The 21,003-nt window shown below is 42.2% G+C and overlaps 1 protein-coding gene across 1 annotated transcript in view; it reads left to right on the forward strand.

The window, feature by feature from the left end:
- The window catches only part of pcp4b (Purkinje cell protein 4b), a 49,470-nt gene that overhangs the window by 14,931 nt on the left and 13,536 nt on the right, over positions 1 to 21,003 (forward strand). The window contains exon 2 of the mRNA XM_046296388.1: positions 17,749 to 17,800. Coding sequence (XP_046152344.1) covers positions 17,749 to 17,800 — 52 coding nt within the window. The remainder of the gene's footprint in view (positions 1 to 17,748; positions 17,801 to 21,003) is intronic.

Below are 21,003 nucleotides of genomic sequence, written 5' to 3' on the forward strand. Positions count from 1 at the left end.
AAGTGGAAGATAAATCTGCTGCCTGGACTGAAATGATGTCTTTCTAGATGAATTAGCAATAGACGAAGATCGAGTAAAGACACAGGCTTCGATGTGGTTGGAGATTTGAGGCGTTTCCCGTGGTGTTGGTCCAGGGGACTGCCTGACAGGTGGCCATAAATCATCTCTTCTGCTGACAGTCAACATCTGTCATTCAAACTCTCTTAACTCATAATTCATTTGGGAGGTACCTGTCTCTTGGTTGCGCACAGAAGAGATCCCTGTAGTGATTTTCATTGCATCAGACCTGTTACGACTTTGAACTCACAAGATTAGTATTCTGTGGCCAATTCTACTCAAAGTGTGCATTTGGAGAAAATACTTTCACAGACTGTATCTTGGGATCGTAATACTCACCATATGGAGACAAGTGAATTCTTCCAGAAAGTAGAATGACTCACTCCACCGCTTAGATTAACAGAGGTGAAATTAGAGTCTCAGAAGTGATGATGTGATTTGCGTCAGGGAAATCCAAGGACATTAGATCCTCAGAACAGCTTTGTCGTTTGTCTTTGGCAAGGTCCACTCTAACCTTTCCTGCAAGCCCACTCTGACACGGGCACTTCTCAAAGTGACTACGTCAAAATCCCCCCTCGGATTATCAGACCGTCTGAGCCAGGAGCCTGATAAAGTCCTCTCTGGATGTCACAGAAATGGGACAAAACTTTCAAGGCATTATTTTATAGGTGGTGGCATAGTCATAGATAATGGTACTGTAACGGTTGGAGTGAATACCAATGCAAGCTGTATACCTTGGGAAAATACAGACTTATCATTAGTCAAAGGAAGTGATGGGAGTGAGACTTTTTCAATGTTCTTAGTACAGCTCAACACTCTTTAATGGGGCGGCGGGTAGCCTAGTGGTTAGAGCGTTGGGCCAGTAACCGAAAGTTTGCTGGATTGAATCCCTGAGCTGACAAGGTAAACATCTGTCGTTCTGAACAAGGCAGTTAGCCCACTGTTCCCAGGTAGGCTGTCATTGTAAATAAGAATTTGTTCTTAACTGACTAGCCTAGGTTAAAAAAAAATTATTGACTAACTGTCACTTCCCCTTGTGCATTATAAAGCCCCTCAGTGACTGTGTTCTGTCAGAACGCTGTACAAAATAGTTTATCAAACAGCCATTACCTGTCTAGATCTATAACCAGTCCTTGTATGGAAAGTTGAATACACATGATTGGTTTTGTTATAGTGGCCCAAACAAACCTCTATGGTTTACAAGGTTTTCCCTCATGGCTTGTTTCAAGAGCCCTGCTGAACTGAACTTCTTATTCCACGGTAGTTGCCTCTCTGAGTTTGTACAGTAGGCTTCAATAGGAATTGAATTGAGTTCTCTACTCATCCAGCTCAGGATTATGAGGTGACTGTCTCTCTCGGGGAGACCCACAGTGAACTGGCATGTGGTGCCAGGACAAACAACTTCTCCCTCAACATCAGCAAAACAATGGAGTTGATTGTTCACTTCAAGAAGCAGAGGAGGGAACATGCCCCAATACACATTTTAATTATATATTTTTCCCCCTTTATTTAACCAGGTAAGCTAGTTGAGAACAAGTTGTCATTTACAACTGCGACATCAACGGGACTGCAGTAGAAAGAGTCAGCTAAGTTCCTCAGCGTCCACATCACCGAGGACTTGATATAGACCAACAACACCACCAGCATCATCATAAATCATAGTCCACAGACGCTGACACGCGATAGTCCGGCTTCCAATTGTGACACCATCCACGGGGAACGCACAGCCCGAACGGCACCTTCCCACAATTCCCAATCAACTTGTCTCCAGTACACGTCCTCTACTAATTGGAATGTGTTGACAGTTGGAGATATTGTGTGAGCTGCGATGAGAATTTGAAAAGTATGACTGCCAAAGGTCCAATATTTGACAACAATGCTGTGCATACATGTTCACGTTTGGTACTCTGATAGACCCTTAAGGCGGCTGAAGAAATTTGGCATTCCACCACTGCACCATCGAGAGTGTCCTGACCGGTTGCCTCATGGCCTTTTATGGGAGTTTCTCTGTCCACAACCGCAAGGCACTCCAGCGGGTGGTGAAGACGGCCCAGTACATCACTGGGACCACGCTCCCACCCATCCAGGACATCCGCTCAAAACAGTGCCTGAGGAAGGCCCGCAGCATCATCAAGGACCCCACACACCCCAGTCATGAGATGTTCACTCCCTTAGCGTCGGGCAGACAATATCAGAGCATGAGATAAATCAGAGCATGAGATCTGATACCAACAGCCTCAGATAGTTTATATCTACAAGCCATCAGACTGCTGAACACTTGAACTGGACTGACTACCTGCTCGGATTCTCCACACCTTAGTACACATTCACTCACTTACACCCACACAGCTATACACTCAACCACACACACACATATATGCACACACACACACACACACACACACACACACACACACACACACACACACACACACACACACACACACACACACACACACACACACACACACACACACACACACACACACACACACACACACACACACACACACACACACACACACACACACACACACACACTACACAACTGCTGCTACCAGACTCTTATTATTATTACTAAATACTGCACAATTTAAACACTGCCCCACAATCCCCTTTACCCAATACACATGTAAATATTGGACTATAAATGGTGTCTTCCTGTATTATGCTTATGCTAAAATATTGATTATATTCTACTGAGCCATTTACTTCATGTTCGTATTATATTTTCTTATTTCTTATTGTTTTTTTGCATTGTCGAGAAGGACAAGTATTTTTCTAAACATTTTGTTCCTTTTTTCTTCTTTTAATATTAATATTGTTTTTATTGTGATTTATCAGGGGGTGGTGCAGCACCTCCAGCACCCCTACTTCCCACGGCTATGTGTATCCTGTACATACGACTAATAAAACATAGAACTTGAAACTAATTCTTCACTTCTCTTATTCCTGAACAAGAGGGAGAGGAAGCGATCGTGCCTTGTGTTTCTCTTGCTTGAATTGTCTGTGGCCTAGTTCTGAATCTCCTCTTTAAATACTTAATGGACATTGAGTGCTGCATGGAACTCTTTCAGACCGCTCAAGCTGCCAAAATCGTTAAAATAGCAGTACAAACGGCTGTGTGGGATTATTTATTTATTTGAGTAATTCCACCCTTGCCACTAGATTTGCTGTGCATTTGGTCAGAAGATGTGCCGTTTTCTGTCCAAAGAACAGGAAGGCCGCACAATTTTTATGCTCCCATTTTCTGCCCAAACGCTGAGGTTTAGTATTTGCTAGCATTATACAGTAGGTATTATTAGTATAACCACAATAGTATGACAAATAGTTATCTTGGTCCCAGACATGACAAATAGTAACAACAAAACAACATTTTTCAAGGAATGCAAGAGTTTGAGAAGGATACACATTTGCTGGAATGTAACCATTTGCTGTATATTCATGAGATCATCTTCTTCCTCTAGAATTTTCAGTTCAGGGAGAGGGCTATCTTCTCCCCTGGGGACACTATGTGGGATGCTTCCGGTCCAGCCATCCTCAAGGGGCAGCACATGTTGGAGAACAGATTCATAATTTCACCAAATTACAGGCCTAAATTGAACACCTTGCTCTTTTCTGCTAATTTGTAAGATACTCTCCTGCCTAGTGGCCCACAAAAACAGGCAGAGTGGTTACGATGAGGGATGAGGGAAGAGTCACATGGACCCTCTGCGGCTGTGTCCGGCATGAATTCGGCGGTGATGACGTGTGACAGACTGTCTATCGGTCCACCTCTAAACGAGTGCTTCTCTGGGACTGAAAGTGACCCGAAGTGGTGGGTGTTAGCTGAGCCAGTAACAGTGACCAGAGACAAAACATCCATAAAACATCCATCTCTTCATAATGCCAACCGTGTTTCTGCATCAGGCATTACAGATTAGCAAACTAAAAGGGGTCCGGCATGGAAAAAAGGCTATTGATTTTCACATCCAATAAGCCCAGGAGGCTTCCAGGTCATCTATGTTGTCATACTGTAGTGGTAAACATGGGGATGGATCGGGAGAATGTCCTCATTGTCTTGGTCTGAACAGCATCTCTAAAGGACAGGATAGTTTATCAGGCACGGTTTGCATTGAAGAAGTAGAACCAAGCATTGCAGGCGTAGTAGGTCTTGAAAATGGTCACCATACTCTGAGACACCTGACCTAGAAAAATAGTCCCATTAGATGCAATCACTGCATGCTAATGTGACGTGCACAAATGCATGGTCACATTTGTGTTTATGTATTGTTTCTTTGTATTGGGAAAGAATGATTTTACTGAAATGTCAGTCCTCCAAGGTTTCGCCATTACGAGGCATTTATACTACTGTTGGCCAGTTGGGGGCAGTGAGAAGTGTTTGCTTCGCACTGGGACTATATGCGATCCTGCACCTGTGTGTTCTCATAATTGAGAGAACCTTTGAAAGAGAAGCCACATTCTCCTGTTCAAATCACATGTGCCTAATACAACAGTAGACCTTACAGTGAAATGATTACTTACAAACCCTTAACCAACCATGCAGTTTTAAGAAAATACCCCCCAAATAAGTAAGAGATAAGAAAAACAAATAATTAAATAGCAGCAGTGAATAACAATAGCGGGGGGGTACCGGTACAGAGTCAATGTGTCAATGTGCGGGGGCACCGGTGAGAGAACAGAGAGAACAGTCAATGACTAGGGTTCCTGGAGTCTTTGACAATTTGACAATCTTCCTCTGACACCACCTTGTATAGGAGACCTGGATGGCAGGAAGCTTGACCCGGTGATGTACTGGGCCGGTCACACTACCCTCTGTAGTGCCTTGTGGTCGGAGGCCGAGCAGTTGCCATACCAGGCAGTGATGCAACCCGTCAGGATGCTCTCGATGGTGCAGCTATAAAACCTTTTGAGGGTCTGAGGACCCATGCCAAATCTTTTCAGATGTAATCATTTATCCTGTGTTGCAGGTCAGTAAAGTGCAAAAATGCACTGAATACCACAATATAGTTTTGTAACTTGCCTGTTGAAGTGATTATAATGGTTTTGAACAACATAGTAATTGTATAACTTCATACTAGACAGAAAACGCCTGTCGAATGTAAAATGAAATGATGACGGTGCATTCCTTTGATCTTTGAGAAAAAAACGAAGACTTCTGACAATATAGAAAATGTAATATTGTAACTGTGATGGTTAAGAACTTTGTAATTGTTGTACAGTAAATGTTAGAAAAGCTGCTAGCTTAGAGCTAGCTTCAGTTAGCTATTAGCTTGCTCCGAATAGCTTTTGACTAGCTCCGGTTAGCTGTTTGCTAGCGCGCGTCAGTTGGTTGCTAGCTTTGGTTAGCGCTATGCTAGCTTGTTCAATCATTTTACAAATGTGTTTAGGGTATAAATGTAAATCATTTGAGGATGTGAATTGGAACATACTATTTTTGATGTGTAAATTAATGTATGTTTGACATGTGTATGAACTAATATGTCAGGGATTTATGAGACATATGATTAAATACATTTTAAAGGAAAACAAAAGAAAACATTGAAATGCAATGAAAAGACAGAAAAATACAATTTGCACTTCAGAGAATGTTGAATAAAATAATTGAGAGAACCTTTGAATGAGAAGCCACTTTCTACTGTTTCATTATTTATCCTGTGTTACAGGAACTATTATCTGCTGCACCAGTCCCAAAACGGGGACCTGTAACACTAAGTCCAAGCAAACCCATTCCAGCCTCCAAAGTGACACTTTTGTGTGTTTTGCCAGGACTTCAACCAGCCATGTAGCTCCTAAAGTAAATCAACTGGCTAATGGCAACTCCACTGTGATCAGGGGGGACTCCCTCACATATTTCCCAGACCAGTGGTTACATACTCTCTGTAGCACTGCAGTGCTCTGCTCCCTTATGTGATCATGCAACATATACAGTCATCATCATCCAGGGGGAAACCATTCCCACTGAGACTTGAGCTATTGAAAGAAATGTACAAAAAAGTAATCTCACCAATTTCACGGCTCATTAAGCTGTGTAATAAATGCGTGTTTGAAGAAATAATTTGAAGAGGAGCGTTAATATGTTTTTTTTCTCTCCCTGCACGTGATAATTGACATTAGTAAGAAGGAAAACCATTTTTTTGGGGGGGGGATAGCTACCTTTGTAGTCATGGCTTTCCTGACCATGTAGAGGTGAAGACTACTCACCAATTATGTTTCTGTAGAAATTGTGCCTCACAATTCACAAACATATTAAATCAGTATGAAATAGTAAAGGGATGAGGTCTGAGTGTGTGTGTGTGTGTTTTTCCCTTATGAGGGGTTTGCTATGGTCAGATCTGTGGGTGCGTAATACACCATTTCTGCACAAACATCGTGCAACCCCCTTCAGTTTAAAGTAGGAAGGAAAAATATTACACTGTTTTATACAGTGTATGCAAGTCTATGCTCTATGTTTGAAAGTGTGTGCATCACTTGTAGAGGAAGCTTCCGAAGCCAGTCAAAGAGGTTGTCTGTCTGTGTACGTGTCTCTTTGTGCACCTGTGTACAGATGCCGTATCTTAATTTGATCCTCCTGTTGTTGCCGGAATTTTCATGCACAGCAGGAAATGCAAATTTGTAGTGTATTCAAGGTTTTAAAAGGCTTCTAAAGTTTGTCATTTCCATTTCAACATTTCAGACTTGATTTGCCCTAACTACAAATGTATCAACCCCTACCAAGAAGGTTCATTAATTTTAATCCAGATAACAATTCACATTTCCTGTTGCTGTAGGATTATTTTTGTGCTGTGTGAAACTTGGTCAAATTAAGATACGGCATGTATATGTGTGTGGGTGGGTGTAAGAGAGAGAAGTGGCGGGGATACTCTTGACGTGGACAGAACTGTTCACTTCCGAAAGCCGCAGACATCTTGACTGCCATGAAATAGAAAACCCAGAGAACACAGTTGAGCAGCGCTCCGCTCAGGATGCCAGCAGGCCGCGCCTCGGCTGAGCCTCAGCAATCAATGTCAAGCAGCTGATATTTATTCCCCTTCTCCTTAAGTGCGACTTTGTCTTGCTGTCCTTCTCTACTACTCCTGAAAGAAAAGCATCTCCAGTCTGACTTTTGATAATAGGAGATATTATATATACATCCTTCAATTCAACCCCCCCACACACATACACTGCACTCAAGCTTTATTCTTTGATCAGAGAATGAAACGGCATAATAATGCATTAGCATGAAGCAACATTGCATTGAATAGAGATGCTTCTTAAGAGAGACACTCAGTAAAAAGACTTGGCCCCATTTGTAATGATAATAGTATTTCATTGTGCTCTCATTTTCTCCTCAATGTACAGTGTTTGCGCTGTGGAGTTTGTTTTAAAAGTCAGCTTCATATTGGAGGTACATCTTGTGCATTACATCTAGAACATAGCACGTGCTGAATGATTCCAGAACACTGATAATCTGTTTTCGCTCTATTGTATTCATCACAGTCCGCCTTCAGTTCTTTCCTCTCTGTGTTGCAGTTTGTTATCCTATCGGTATGTAAGAAGCCTCTCCACCATGAAATTAATGAACACGGATTACATTGTAATAATTTGTTCTACACAGCTCAAGCCCCAGTCAGAGCATAGAGTTCTGCCTCTCTGGTTACTTGCAAGAGCACAAAACAGAGAAACTAAAAACCATTGTGAGGAACTATTGACCTATTACTGACATGATGATGTTCCATGATGATGTTCCATGATGATGTTCCTAGAAGGCATGATGACAGCATGGTTTATGTAACAGCCTCTCTCACAAAGAGAGATGATCAAATCAGGAACATCCCCAATGTGCAGCCCTCTCGTTTCACAGCCAACACAGGGAGTAGCATACTATGATGATTGCTGAAATGTTAGGTAGGAGGATCAAGTGTCTGGAGGATTAAACCTTCCTCTACAGCTACATTTTGTATGTCTTTTTTGAAACTGTAGCCAGATCTCTCTAAACCAGCATACTGGCATTCTCATAACTGTCCACTTCAGTCAGTAGTCTCAACTTCCCAACCACTGTGTCTGTGTTGGCCAAGTGAGGCTACTGTCCAGCTGATGTTAGCCAGGTGGAGAGGCATGGTGGAGGTGGGCCCTAAGGCAAGGCTATAATTAATGGTGATGAAGGTGTGTAACCGGTAATGGGTCTAGATACCATTCCTCACCGGCTATTATGAACCCAGTCAGAGCCATCTTCCTCTACCACCACACCACCAGGTAACAGCAGAGTGACAGCATGAATAGGTTCTCTGGGATTCCCAGACTTAGTCCAGCTGAGAGAAGGTAGACCGTTTAGTATCTGCAACATGTACAATACTGCAGAGGAGATTTTGACTAAAGAGGAAAATAGAAGGCAACCTCTCAGCAGAAATCAGGGTGAAATCATGTAAAAAGATTCTCTGTGTAAAGCTTCACCCTGACATTTTTCTGATCTTGTGTACATTAATTCATGCATCTGGCTTTTGCCTGACTAGGGAATCGTTTCCGAGTGTGTTGTGTGTGTGTGTGTGTGCGCGTGTGTGTGATGTACGTGGGTGCGTGTGTGTGCGGGATGTACGTGCGTGTGTTTATATCCTTGAAGTCACATAATTGACAGCCTAGAGGCGTGAATACTGCTGCAGCCACCATTGAATTTGCAATGTGTGAGTGTGCACGGTCATATATGTGTATGTGTTTGTGTATGGACGTGTGTTAGTGTGCAGGCATGTGTAACGGCCTAGTGTTTTTGTGAGTATATAACTCTAAATGCCTAATGAAAGGCGCACTGCGTATCCCGCTCTTTGCTGTTATTGCAATGTAATTAGTGTCGCTTTGCACTTGATGGGTTTCTCCTAATATCGCTCTCCCCCATATCTCTAACTGCTGCACATCCTCCCAGCACTACTTACCGTACTGTACATTTGTGTGTGTGTGTGACTTTATACTGAGGATATCCCTGCCCCTGTGCATGTGTGTGTGTGTGTGTGTGTGTGTGTGTGTGTGTGTGTGTGTGTGTGTGTGTGTGTGTGTGTGTGTGTGTGTGTGTGTGTGTGTGTGTGTGTGTGTGTGTGTGTGTGTGTGTGTGTGTGTGTGTGTGTGTGTGTGTGTGTGCATTCGGGCGTGTATACTTTTGTATAGCTGCAGACTGAGGATAGCCCTTTCCCCATCAGTAATCACACTCACGGAGCCACTGTTATTGCAATTTACACTTGGCTCAGCCTCAGCCCTAATGGTATTTCCTCTCCCCTGTCTTTCATTAGTCTCTCATCACCTCTTGAGTGATCTGAAGCCTTGTGTTTCACCACTAACAACACTCCTTCCTGTGTCATCCGGGGATGCTTAACTGCAATATTTATCCCTACGTTTAAAGGAGGTACGCTGTGCTGCTCCACAGTCTTGGTGTTCATGCAATGTTGCTGAAATGTCATATAAACCACAGGGTATTTGTGAATGAATTGCCTTTAGGTTAACCATCTTTGAGTGCCTTTGCAGCTCATGCATAGATTACCCCAAAGTTCTTGCAATAATGCTGCAATGTTGCTGCAATCTCAGCACTCCAATAAAACAGATACAGGCTCGGCTGTGGTTGAGATGAAGGGCTGCCTCCTGCCGCCAGCTTCTATGCCTTTTGGTATGTTTTTTGTGTGTGTGGTTTTTGCGTGGGCACCCGTGCCATGCTCTGTCATCTCCTAATCAGAGTGGTGCTGATGCTAGCAATGGGAGCCACGTTAGCATAGCCTAGCGTAGCACTCTCTCAGGGCTCGCAGGCATACAGACAGGGCAGGCAGGCAGGCATGCATCAGTTCATTTTATGGGTATTACATGGCCCTGATGCAGAGACGCGGCTCTTCCCTTTGAACTGGGATTAGTAGCTATCGAGAACAAAACAGCCTCCCTATCTACTGGGGATTGTTTGGAGCTGCAGGGAGGAAGGCAGGAGGGCAGGAAGACCCTCTCCACTGTGACTTCATAAGAAACATGAGGTGGATTATGATATGAACTGTTTTGAGACAGGAGTTGCAGCTCCTCGCATTGTGACAAGGTAATGAGAGATTGTGTCCCTGGTGAGAGCTGGGAAGTGTGTTGACAGGTAAACAACAGCAGTGATTTCCCATTTGAATATCTCACAGCCGGTAGAATTATAAGGTCTTATAAAATCCTAAATTGCACAAGAGATTTTTCTTGAATTTAGACTGCTTCCGCATAAGGCTGGGTTGTTAGGCTTGTAAGGACGTTTCAATCCCCCCATCCCACTGACTTCCCCTCACCCCAATCCTCCTCAGCATCAAAGCACTGTACATACTGTTTGAAATTCATTGAAAGCATTCTATTAATAATGCAGGAAGAGATGTGCAGAAGGAGGACATGTGCCTCCTCGGTTATTAAAGCATGGAAGCATCTCTGACATGACCAAATGGTGTGCAAAAGGGAATAGGTTGCGGGGGTGAAAGCACTGTTGAGAATAGCTCTATGGGGGAATCCCTATGGTCCAGAATACAAGGTAGCTACATAAATTAAACAATTTCCTCGTGTTTGTGTTGCTGTGTAAACTCCCCATCCAATAGCATTTCCTCTGATTTGATTGGGAAGAAAAAGCCTCATGTAATATTTCATGGATATTCACATGGATGTTTCATGGGACATAAAGAATCATAAAATATATCGAACGATCCATCTAGATTTGACTGGTCTTTGCAGTACCAAGCTTTAAAACATGCCCAGTGCAAATATCAGTCAGTGGCTAACTGTTATTGGCTCAGATTCTGGAGCATCAGTTGAAAACCCTGCAGAGAGAGGAGGGAAGCATAGATACTGCAGTCCACCCCATTGAGGACTCCCTCTCTCCCTTTTCCTCTCTCTTTCCCAGACACGAGTAGGCGCTCTGAGTTGATTCTGGCCATCCATCTTCTCCTTGCCATGTTTGCCTGGGCTAGTCTTGGAAATGCAGGATGTATCGATCCCCCTCTCCTCCACTCTTCATCTCCCTCTACTTATGTTCATGAGGAGAAATTCATCAGACAGCCCTGATCATTAGCCATAGGGAAACATGAGCTGAGAACCTCAGTGTCTCCCAGCCAGCTGGATATATGGTGATGAGGAAGGTGACTTTGCAAGATCTGAAACACCTTTATGACGCCATTGGGTAGCTAAAAGTTGTTTTTTTTGCTACTGTAGGTAGCATTAGATAGCACTAGTCTGCTGTACCTGCACCAAAAATATTGTATTTTTCATCTTATAAGTTCTTCTCCATCTTATTTTTAAATAGTGAGCCAACATGTTTTCAGCACTTTTATTTCCATGACTGATCAAAACTTGTTTTCTCATGCTCTGTCTTGTCCCTCTGCAGCAGACATACAGTTGAAATCGGAAGTTTACATACACTTAGGTTGGAGTCATTAAAACTCGTTTTTCAACCACTCCACCAATTTAACAAACTATAGTTTTTTTTCAACCACTCCACCAGTTAACAAACTATAGTTTTGGCAAGTCGGTTAGGACATTTACTTTGTGCATGACACAAGTAATTTTTCCAACAATTGTTTACAGACAGATTATTTCACTTATAATTCACTGTATCACAATTCCAGTGGGTCAGAAGTAGAGGTCGACCGATTAATCGGAATGGCCGATTAATTAGGGCCGATTTCAAGTTTTCATAACAATCAGAAAGCTGTATTTTTGGGCGCCGATTTCCGTTGATTTTTTACATTTTTAAATATTTTTTTATACCTTTTATTTAACTAGGCAAGTCAGTTAAGAACACATTCTTATTTTCAATGACGGCCTAGGAACTGTGGGTTAACTGCCTTGTTCAGGGGCAGAACGACAGATTTTAACCTTGCCAGCTCTGTGGATCCAATCTTGCAACCGCACAGTTAACTAGTCAAACGCTCTAAACACCTGCCTCTCATTGCACTCCACGAGTAGCCTGCCTGTTACGCGAATGCTGTAAGCCAAGGTAAATTGCTAGCTAGCATTAAACTTATCTTATAAAAAACAATCATAATCACTAGTTAGAACTACTAATCCAGTTTAGCAGGCAATATTAACCAGGTGAAATTGTGTCATTTCTCTTGTGTTCATTGCACGCAGAGTCAGGGTATATGCAACAGTTTGGGCTGCCTGGCTCATTGCGAACTAATTTGCCAGAATTGTACTTAATTATGACATACATTGAAGGTTGTGCAATGTAACAAGAATATTTAGACTTAGGGATGCCACCCGTTAGATAAAATACCGAACGGTTCCGTATTTCACTGAAATAATAAACGTTTTGTTTTCAAAATGATAGTTTCCGGATTCGATCATATTAATGACCAAAGGCTCGTATTTCTGTGTATTATTATGTTACATTTACATTTACATTTAAGTAATTTAGCAGACGCTCTTATCCAGAGCGACTTACAAATTGGTGTATTCACCTTATGACATCCAGTGGAACAGCCACTTTACAATAGTGCATCTAAATGTTATAATTAAGTCTGATTTGATAGAGCAGTCTGACTGAGCAGCAGCAGGCCCGTAATCATTCATTCAAACAGCACTTTTGTGCGTTTTGCCAGCAGCTATTCGCAAGCACAGCGCTGTTTATGACTTCAAGCCTATCAGCCTAATGGCTGGTGTAACCAATGTGAAATGGCTAGCTAGTTAGCTGGGTGTGCGCTAATACTGTTTCAAACGTCACTCGCTTTTAGACTTGGAGTAGTTATTCCCCATGCACTGCAAGGGCCGCGGCTTTTCTGGAGCGATGGGTAAAGATGCTTTGAGTGTGGCTGTTGTCCATGTGTTCCTGGTTCGAGCCCAGGTAGGGGCAAGGAGAGGGACGGAAGCTATATTGTTACACTGGCAATACTATAGTGCCTATAAGAACATCCAATAGTCAAAGGTATATGAAATACAAATGGTATAGAGAGAAATAGGCCTATAAATACAATATTAACTACAACCTAAAACCTCTTACCTTGGAATATTGAAGTCTCATGTTAAAAGGAACCACCAACTTTCATATGTTCTCATGTTCTGAGCAAGGAACTTAAACGTTAGCTTTTTTACATGGCACATATTACTTTCTTCTCCAACACTTTGTTTTTGCATTATTTAAACCAAATTGAACATGTTTCATTATTTTTGAGGCTAAATTGATTTTATTGATGTTTTATATTAAGTTAAAATAAGTGTTAATTCAGTATTGTTGTAATTGTCATTATTACAAATAAAAAAATTGTCTGATTAATCGGTATCGGCTTTTTTGGTCCTCCAATAATTGGTATCGGCGTTGAAAAATCATAATCGGTCGACCTCTAGTCAGAAGTTGACATACACTAAGTTGACTGTGCCTTTAAACAGCTTGGAAAATTCCTGAAAATTATGCCATGGCTTTAGAAGCTTCTATTAGCCTAATTGACATCATTTGAGTCAATTGGAGGTGTACCTGTAGATGTATTTCAAGGCCTACCTTCAACCTCAGTGCCTCTTTGCTTGACATCATGGGGAAATGAAAATAAATCAGCCAAGACCTCAGAAAAAAAATTGTAGACCTCCACAAGTCTAGTTCATCCTTGGGAGCAATTTCCAAACACCTGAAGGTACCACGTTCATCTCTACAAACAATAGTACAAACACCATGGGACCACACAGCCATCATACCGCTCAGGAAGGAGATGCGTTCTGTCTCCTATGGATAAAGGTACTTTGGTGCGAAAAGTGCAAATCAATCCCAGAACAACAGTAAAGGACCTCGTGAAGATGCTGGAGGAAACGGGTACAAAAGTATCTGTATCCACAGTAAAATGAGTCCTATATCGACATAACCTGAAAGGCCACTCAGCAAGGAAGAAGCCACTGCTCCAAAACCGCAAAAGAAAAGCCAGACTACTGTTTGCAACTGCAAATAGGGAATAAAATGCAAATTAATTACTTAAAAATCATACAATGTGATTTTCTGCATTTTTGTTTTAGATTCCGTCTCTCACAGTTGAAGTGTACCTATGATAAAAAATTACAGACCTCTACATGCTTTGTAAGTATGAAAACCTGCAAAATCGTCAGTGTATCAAATACTTGTTCTCCCCACTATATCTGATATCGGCAGAAAGCTTAAATTCTTGTTAATCTAACTGTACTGTCCAATTTACAGTAGCTATTACATTGAAAGGATACCATTCTATTGTTTGAAGAGTGCACAATTGTGAACATGAAAATGTATTAATAAACAAATTAGGCACATTTGTGCAGTCTTTATACAAAATTTTGAACAGAAATTGAATGGTTCATTGGAAAAGTCTAAAACTTTTCACATACACTGATGTCATCTAGTGGCCAAATTTTAAATTGCACCTGCCCAGGAATAATACATTATGGCCTTTCTCTTGCATTTCAAAGATGATGGTACAATAAAAATACAAAATAACAGTTGGTTTTTTCTTTGCATCATCTTTTACCAGATCTATTGTGTTATATTCTCCTACATTCCTTTCACATTTACACAAAACTTCAGTGTTTCCTTTCAAATGGTACCAAGAATATGCGTATCCTTGCTTCAGAGTCTGAGCTACAGGCAGTTAGATTTGGGTATGTCATTTTAGGCGTGGATCCTTAATACTTTTTTAATACTTAATACTTTTTAAAAACATCCTTCATTGTGGTAAATTAGCCTTGGTATAGGAACATTATCTTTTTGAGAGGTCTATACCATCAGTCCCTTGATGCTCAACCTTTTATTGACATAAATTAGGAAAAGGTCCCAATCCGTATAAAGGTCCCTTACTCACACTGAATGGGGGTTGGTTAGATGCATAGCTAGTGTAGTATATTGCTAGCTTGAGATGCACTATACATAGTACCATCTCCCACTTTCCATTACACTATTTATTTCCATTGAAATTCTTTGAAATGTCTCACCAGAACATGCCTGCTGCTGTGAACAACCCTAATGCCTTACAGTAAGAGGCTTAAGCTCCAACCTTTCACCCTGGTCCTCTGCAGCAGTCTTTTTGCTCCTTGGTCATTCCCTGTGATATGCCTTCTCTCACTCGCACCACTGCCTCATATTAAAAGGATGAGTAGTATAATATGATTCTAAGAATAGCCTCCTTAATCTCTCCATTGTGAATGAGTGTCACTCCTGTACTCCTCTCTAATGTAATATCTGCTTTTACCGTGCCTGGGTCTTTTATGCAGGAAATTTACCGTTAAAATGTGTAGTTGAGGTTTTAAAAAGCTTCTGAAGTTTGTAATTTCTACTTTCAAATTTTAGACTTGATTGTCCCTTATGAAAAATGTATCAACCCCAACAAAAATGTCCATTAATTATAATGGAAAACAGAAATGAAAACGCTGCACACTGCTGCTCATGCTCCCGTTTTCCTTTCTGTTTTCCATGAGTTTTCCTACACAATCCAGCACTTGCGAAAAGTACCTGGATATGCATATGTTCTCCAGCTTTTGTACATTAATTATAATCATTTACATTTCCTGTTGCTGCAGGATTATTTTCCTACTGTAGCAAATGGGCTCAAATTAAGATCCTACATCTGTAGTGCTATCTGGACAGTACCTGCACTCACAAGTTCAAACAGCACATTGTGTCTAAACCCGGTGCATCTCATTCGTAGTGGAGCCTCTGAGTATTCACTGTTCTGCTCAAATACCCGTAGTCAGCAAAGTTACCCAGAAAGCTCTCGCTACCGAAATCAGAGCAGGTGAAGATACCTTTTACACACCCGCTCATGTATTTCTCCAGAGCACGGAGCTGATTTGCAAGTTAATGTAATGAAAGGTCGAGCTTCTGGAATGGAAAGTGGTTAAAATCAGTAGCATCCATCAGAATGTCGGCGAGATGAGGTGACTCATACCGTTATGTTGCATCAGATATGGAAATACATGAATTATAGTGTACCCATGGTATTTCAGAGAACTGTGATGGTAGAGTCTCTGTGGTATCGATGAGGCTGTTTTTCCATATCCACTACCGTAGCTCAGTATCCCCACTGCATCTCCTCACGATCTCCGGTGTTGCTCTGTGGCAATGTCAAACATTAGTAAATTACATTTACATTTACATTTAAGTCATTTAGCAGACGCTCTTATCCAGAGCGACTTACAAATTGGTGCATTCACCTTATGACATCCAGTGGGACAGTCACTTAACAATAGTGCATCTAAAACTTAGGGGGGGGGTGGGGTGAGAGGGATTACTTAACCTATCCTAGGTATTCCTTAAAGAGGTGGGGTTTCAGGTGTCTCCGGAAGGTGGTGATTGACTCCGCTGTCCTGGCGTCGTGAGGGAGTTTGTTCCACCATTGGGGGGGCCAGGGCAGCGAACAGTTTTGACTGGGCTGAGCGGGAGCTGTACTTCCTCAGTGGTAGGGAGGCGAGCAGGCCAGAGGTGGATGAACGCAGTGCCCTTGTTTGGGTGTAGGGCCTGATCAGAGCCTGGAGGTACTGAGGTGCCGTTCCCCTCACAGCTCCGTAGGCAAGCACCATGGTCTTGTAGCGGATGCGAGCTTCAACTGGAAGCCAGTGGAGAGAACGGAGGAGCGGGGTGACGTGAGAGAACTTGGGAAGGTTGAACACCAGACGGGCTGCGGCGTTCTGGATGAGTTGAAGGGGTTTAATGGCACAGGCAGGGAGCCCAGCCAACAGCGAGTTGCAGTAATCCAGACGGGAGATGACAAGTGCCTGGATTAGGACCTGCGCCGCTTCCTGTGTGAGGCAGGGTCGTACTCTGCGGATGTTGTAGAGCATGAACCTACAGGAACGGGCCACCGCCTTGATGTTAGTTGAGAACGACAGGGTGTTGGCCTGGGGGATCAGATCTCCCTCCTCAGGCCTCTCTCCACCCCTGTCACAAGAGTTGCAAAAGGATGGTATATTACTTGGAAACTTTTTAAGTTTACCAGTAAACTACAAGAATTTTGGTGTCTTTCAAGGATTTTATATAATCTATCACAAGACACCTATTGGCCCTTTTGGGTGTTAAGAAGCGTGGTTTGGCGAGAAATGTTTCGGGTGACGCATGACTCGACCTTCACCGAGCCCATTGGGGGAGTTGCAGCAATAATACAAGATCGTAATCATGAAATTGGGGAGGAAAAAAGGGGGTACATTTCTTTTTTTAGAATAATATTTAATGCCATTATTGGTCTGTCTACTAGAAAGTCATGGACAACATGGACACAGAAAATGAATACTATATATGAATACATTTTTTTGAAAGTCATTCAAGTATAAATAACCAATATGGTAGATTGCCATATTTTCTGTTAATTACCCAAATTACTGAAGATTCCAGTAACTTTGGAAAACTATCGGTAGCTATGCAACCCTAACCGTCACTGTCCCCATCCCCATAGTTCCCGCAGGCCGCTTCTGCCTTATTCATACAGTCACTGGAAGAGCCAGGCCACTCGCTATACTAGAGCACGCTAGCTAGTACACCAAATTAGGGCATCAGCCCCTTCTGGTTGTCAAAGCTCTCAAGAGGACACAATCTTATTGACAAGTGTGCACAACAGCTCCTGGAGTCAGACCCTCCGAGGCTTGGCCTACGTCTAAAACCCAGAGGATCATGGGAAATGTCACATTTTCTGCTGGAGTCGAGAGGGGGTTTGCCTTGAATAACGCTTCTGAAAAACACTAATGCAGATTGAGTCCTAAACCTAATATTTTTTGTGTCCATTGTGTTTTTTACAGCGACAAGGATCTGGTGCAGCGGGCGGAAACAGCAAAATATCTGGAGGACAAGGTAAACAAAACATCATTTTTAAGTAATTAGAAATCTTTCAAAGCCTTGCAATATGGGACTGAGGACATCCTATATGTCCTTGTAGTGCCTTTAACCCGTTATGTATTTATCTTTTTGTTATTACAAATTTGTCAACAACAGGAACTATGAAAGGGACTATGAAGTGCCCTATGAAACACTGCTGTTCTGCGTTATGTGCAATAAAAGAAGGCAGAGTATGGTAAGCATTTTAAAACAGGGATATGTGTGCCCTTATGCAAAAAAAAGAGAGAGCAGCTGGCCACAGCCAGAGCAACATGCTGGGAGAGGGAGGGAGAGAGGGGGGGTGTTGGACCATAACTGACACACTGGCCCCTGGCATCTTAAACAAGCTTTAAAAGGCCCACTTCTTTACCCTATCGCTCTTCCTGGTGATGTTATGCAGTTGACGGTGATGAGGGATGAAGGACGAACGTAGACAGGAACAGGAGTAGACAGGAACAGACCGTCACAGAGGGAGTTTAAACTCCAGTGTTAAAGCAGACTTGATGTGTAGAAGATTCTATTCAAAAAGTATTCATACCCCTTGACTTGTTCCACATTTTGTTGTGTTTAGGGCTGACCCCATTTAGTCGACTGGTCGATTGTTTGGTCGATAGGCTGTTTTGGTCGGCCGAGATTTCTTTAGTCCAGCAGTAGCAAACATTTTTTTATAATCATGATGTACAAGACACCTGTCTGATTCACACCTGTCTGAGTGGACTAAAAGTGAGGAGAGAGGAAACCCCAACTTAATTAGGTCTATAATTAACAGCCTAACTTTTAAGTTTGCCTGGCTTTATACACCATCCATATATATCTATAGAAATAAGACAGATCCTGCTTCTGTTGCCTCTGAGTGTTTGTTTAATAGTCTACTGATTCTGTGAGTACCAAGCCTCACGCAACCACAACATGTCGTTTAAACAATTACACAAATTTGGCTATTTTTTTATCTTTGCTATGCTATAATAGAGGCTTTACACTTTTTTAAAATTAGAACAGCCTCTCTGGTATTACTTATAATTTATTTTGTATTCTTTACACCTTTCCAAATTGTCAGAAAAATAATTGCAATAATAATAATAACCCTACATTTTCTTGATCTCCTTCTTATTGTTATTAATACTATTATTATTATTACGATCATAATCATCATCATTATAATAATAAGTAAGTCATGTCGTTACCAATAGTAGGCATAGTATAGCAGCCTTGTATAACCACCATCGAGTTGTAGGCCTAAGAGAGCACCCTGTTTAGTCTTAATACCGTAACTTACTTAGGCATATATTTCAGTAATTATATAGGCTACTGTATCAATCAATCTGTAATGCTCCGGGTGTCGTGGGTGTGGAGTCAAATGCAGGAGACAGAGTTCAATGCTGTGCGTCTTTTAATAGCACCAACGTACCACAGGGTGCTCACAAAAGTTACGTTCCCAAACACAGGGAATCAAAAAATACAATGGAAAAAATCACGACCAGGCACAAACACGTACCTTTACAACAGAGCCGAAGGTTACAATGAAATAATCCCGCACAACAACCAGGCGGGCCGGCTGTCTAAAAAAGACAAACTAATTAACATGAACAGGTGCTACCACCAAACTTACAAGGAGGGGGAGGAAAAACAACCAGTGGCAGCTAATAGGCCGGTGACGACGACCGCCGAGCTCCACCCGCCCGGGAAGGGGAAACACCCTCGGTTGGACTCGTGACACAATCATTAATTTATTTGTGTCATCAAACAGCATATGAGTCATTCGTGATTTGGAATGCAATCACGCATTATAGTTTTAAAATAAAGCAAAGTGACCCTTGAATAATTAGCATAAACAATAAATTAACGGTTCCAATTTTGCCAACTGCGTTCACGAATGAATGTGACTGTTTTTCGTTTATGTTGTAATAAAGGTTTCTAAATAAATGCATTTACGCTAAATGCTAATAGTACTAGTTAAAACTCAAACGTTCATTAAAATACACATGCAGGGTATTGAATTAAAGCTACACTCGTTGTGAATCCAGGCAACAAGTCAGATTTTTAAAATGCTTTTCAGCGAAAGCATGACAAGACTGTTGACATTGTGTGGAAGCTGTAGGTATTGCAACCTCAGCCCCATTTATTGTGGTTTGCCTTTATCAATGGGTTAAAGTGGCGGATGGATATATATTTCCATTTTCAGTGATCAGATTTTCCTGCGCTTTTCGATGAAACGCACGTTCTGTTATAGTCACAGCCGTGATTTAACCAGTTTATAAACGTCTGAGTGTTCTCTATCCACACATACTAATCATATGCATATACTATATTCCTGGCATGAGCAGCAGGGCGCTGAAATGTTGCGCGATTTTTAACAGAATGTTCAAAAAAGTAGGGGGTAGGAGTAACAGGATAAACAACACAACATTTTCAGTCACCTCCTTGTCTGAAGGACAAGTGGATAAATAGGTTAGTGTCAAGCACTGCATGTTTTTTTGAAAAGTCTCATGGAATTTAAGCCTACATTGAATACCACTCTTTGACTGCTACTGTAGGCTGAATTATATAACAGCTAATTCCCATGTTTAAATGTTATGGGATGCATATTCAACATAATGTTTTATGGTAGGCCACTGGTATGGCAACGTTATGATCAAATGGCTACTGTAGCCTACTTGGCCACTGTTAAAACTGTAACTTAAAGCGGGTACAGCCTGAGTGTTCACAGTAAATATGCGCCGGAAGCTGTACAGAATTTTCGCAATAACTACCTCATGAAGCTGGTTGAGAGATTGCTTTGTTTAACACTTTTTTTAGTTACTACATGATTCCTGTGCTCACCGGTGGGCTAGAGAGACCGGGCAGACACCGTGTTATGCTATGGAGCGCATGGTGTTTCCAGTACGGGTGCATAGCCCGGTGCGGTTCATACCAGCCCTTCCTATTGGCCGGGCTAGAGTGGGCATCGAGCCAGGTAAGCTTGGGCAGGCTCGGTGATCAAGAGCTCCAGTGCGCCTGCACGGTCCGGTCTATCCAGAGCCACCTCCACACACCAGTCCTCCGGTAGCAGCTCCCCGCACCAGGCTTCCTGTGCGTGTCCTCAATCCAGTAGCACCAGTTCCAGCACGACGCACCAGGCCTTCTGTGCGCCTCGCCTGTTCAGCACAGCCAGAGCCTTTCTTCCCTCCTGCGCTGTCGGA

Source organism: Oncorhynchus gorbuscha, linkage group LG13 (assembly GCF_021184085.1).
Source record: "Oncorhynchus gorbuscha isolate QuinsamMale2020 ecotype Even-year linkage group LG13, OgorEven_v1.0, whole genome shotgun sequence".
In the NCBI taxonomy this organism is placed as follows: domain Eukaryota; kingdom Metazoa; phylum Chordata; class Actinopteri; order Salmoniformes; family Salmonidae; genus Oncorhynchus; species Oncorhynchus gorbuscha.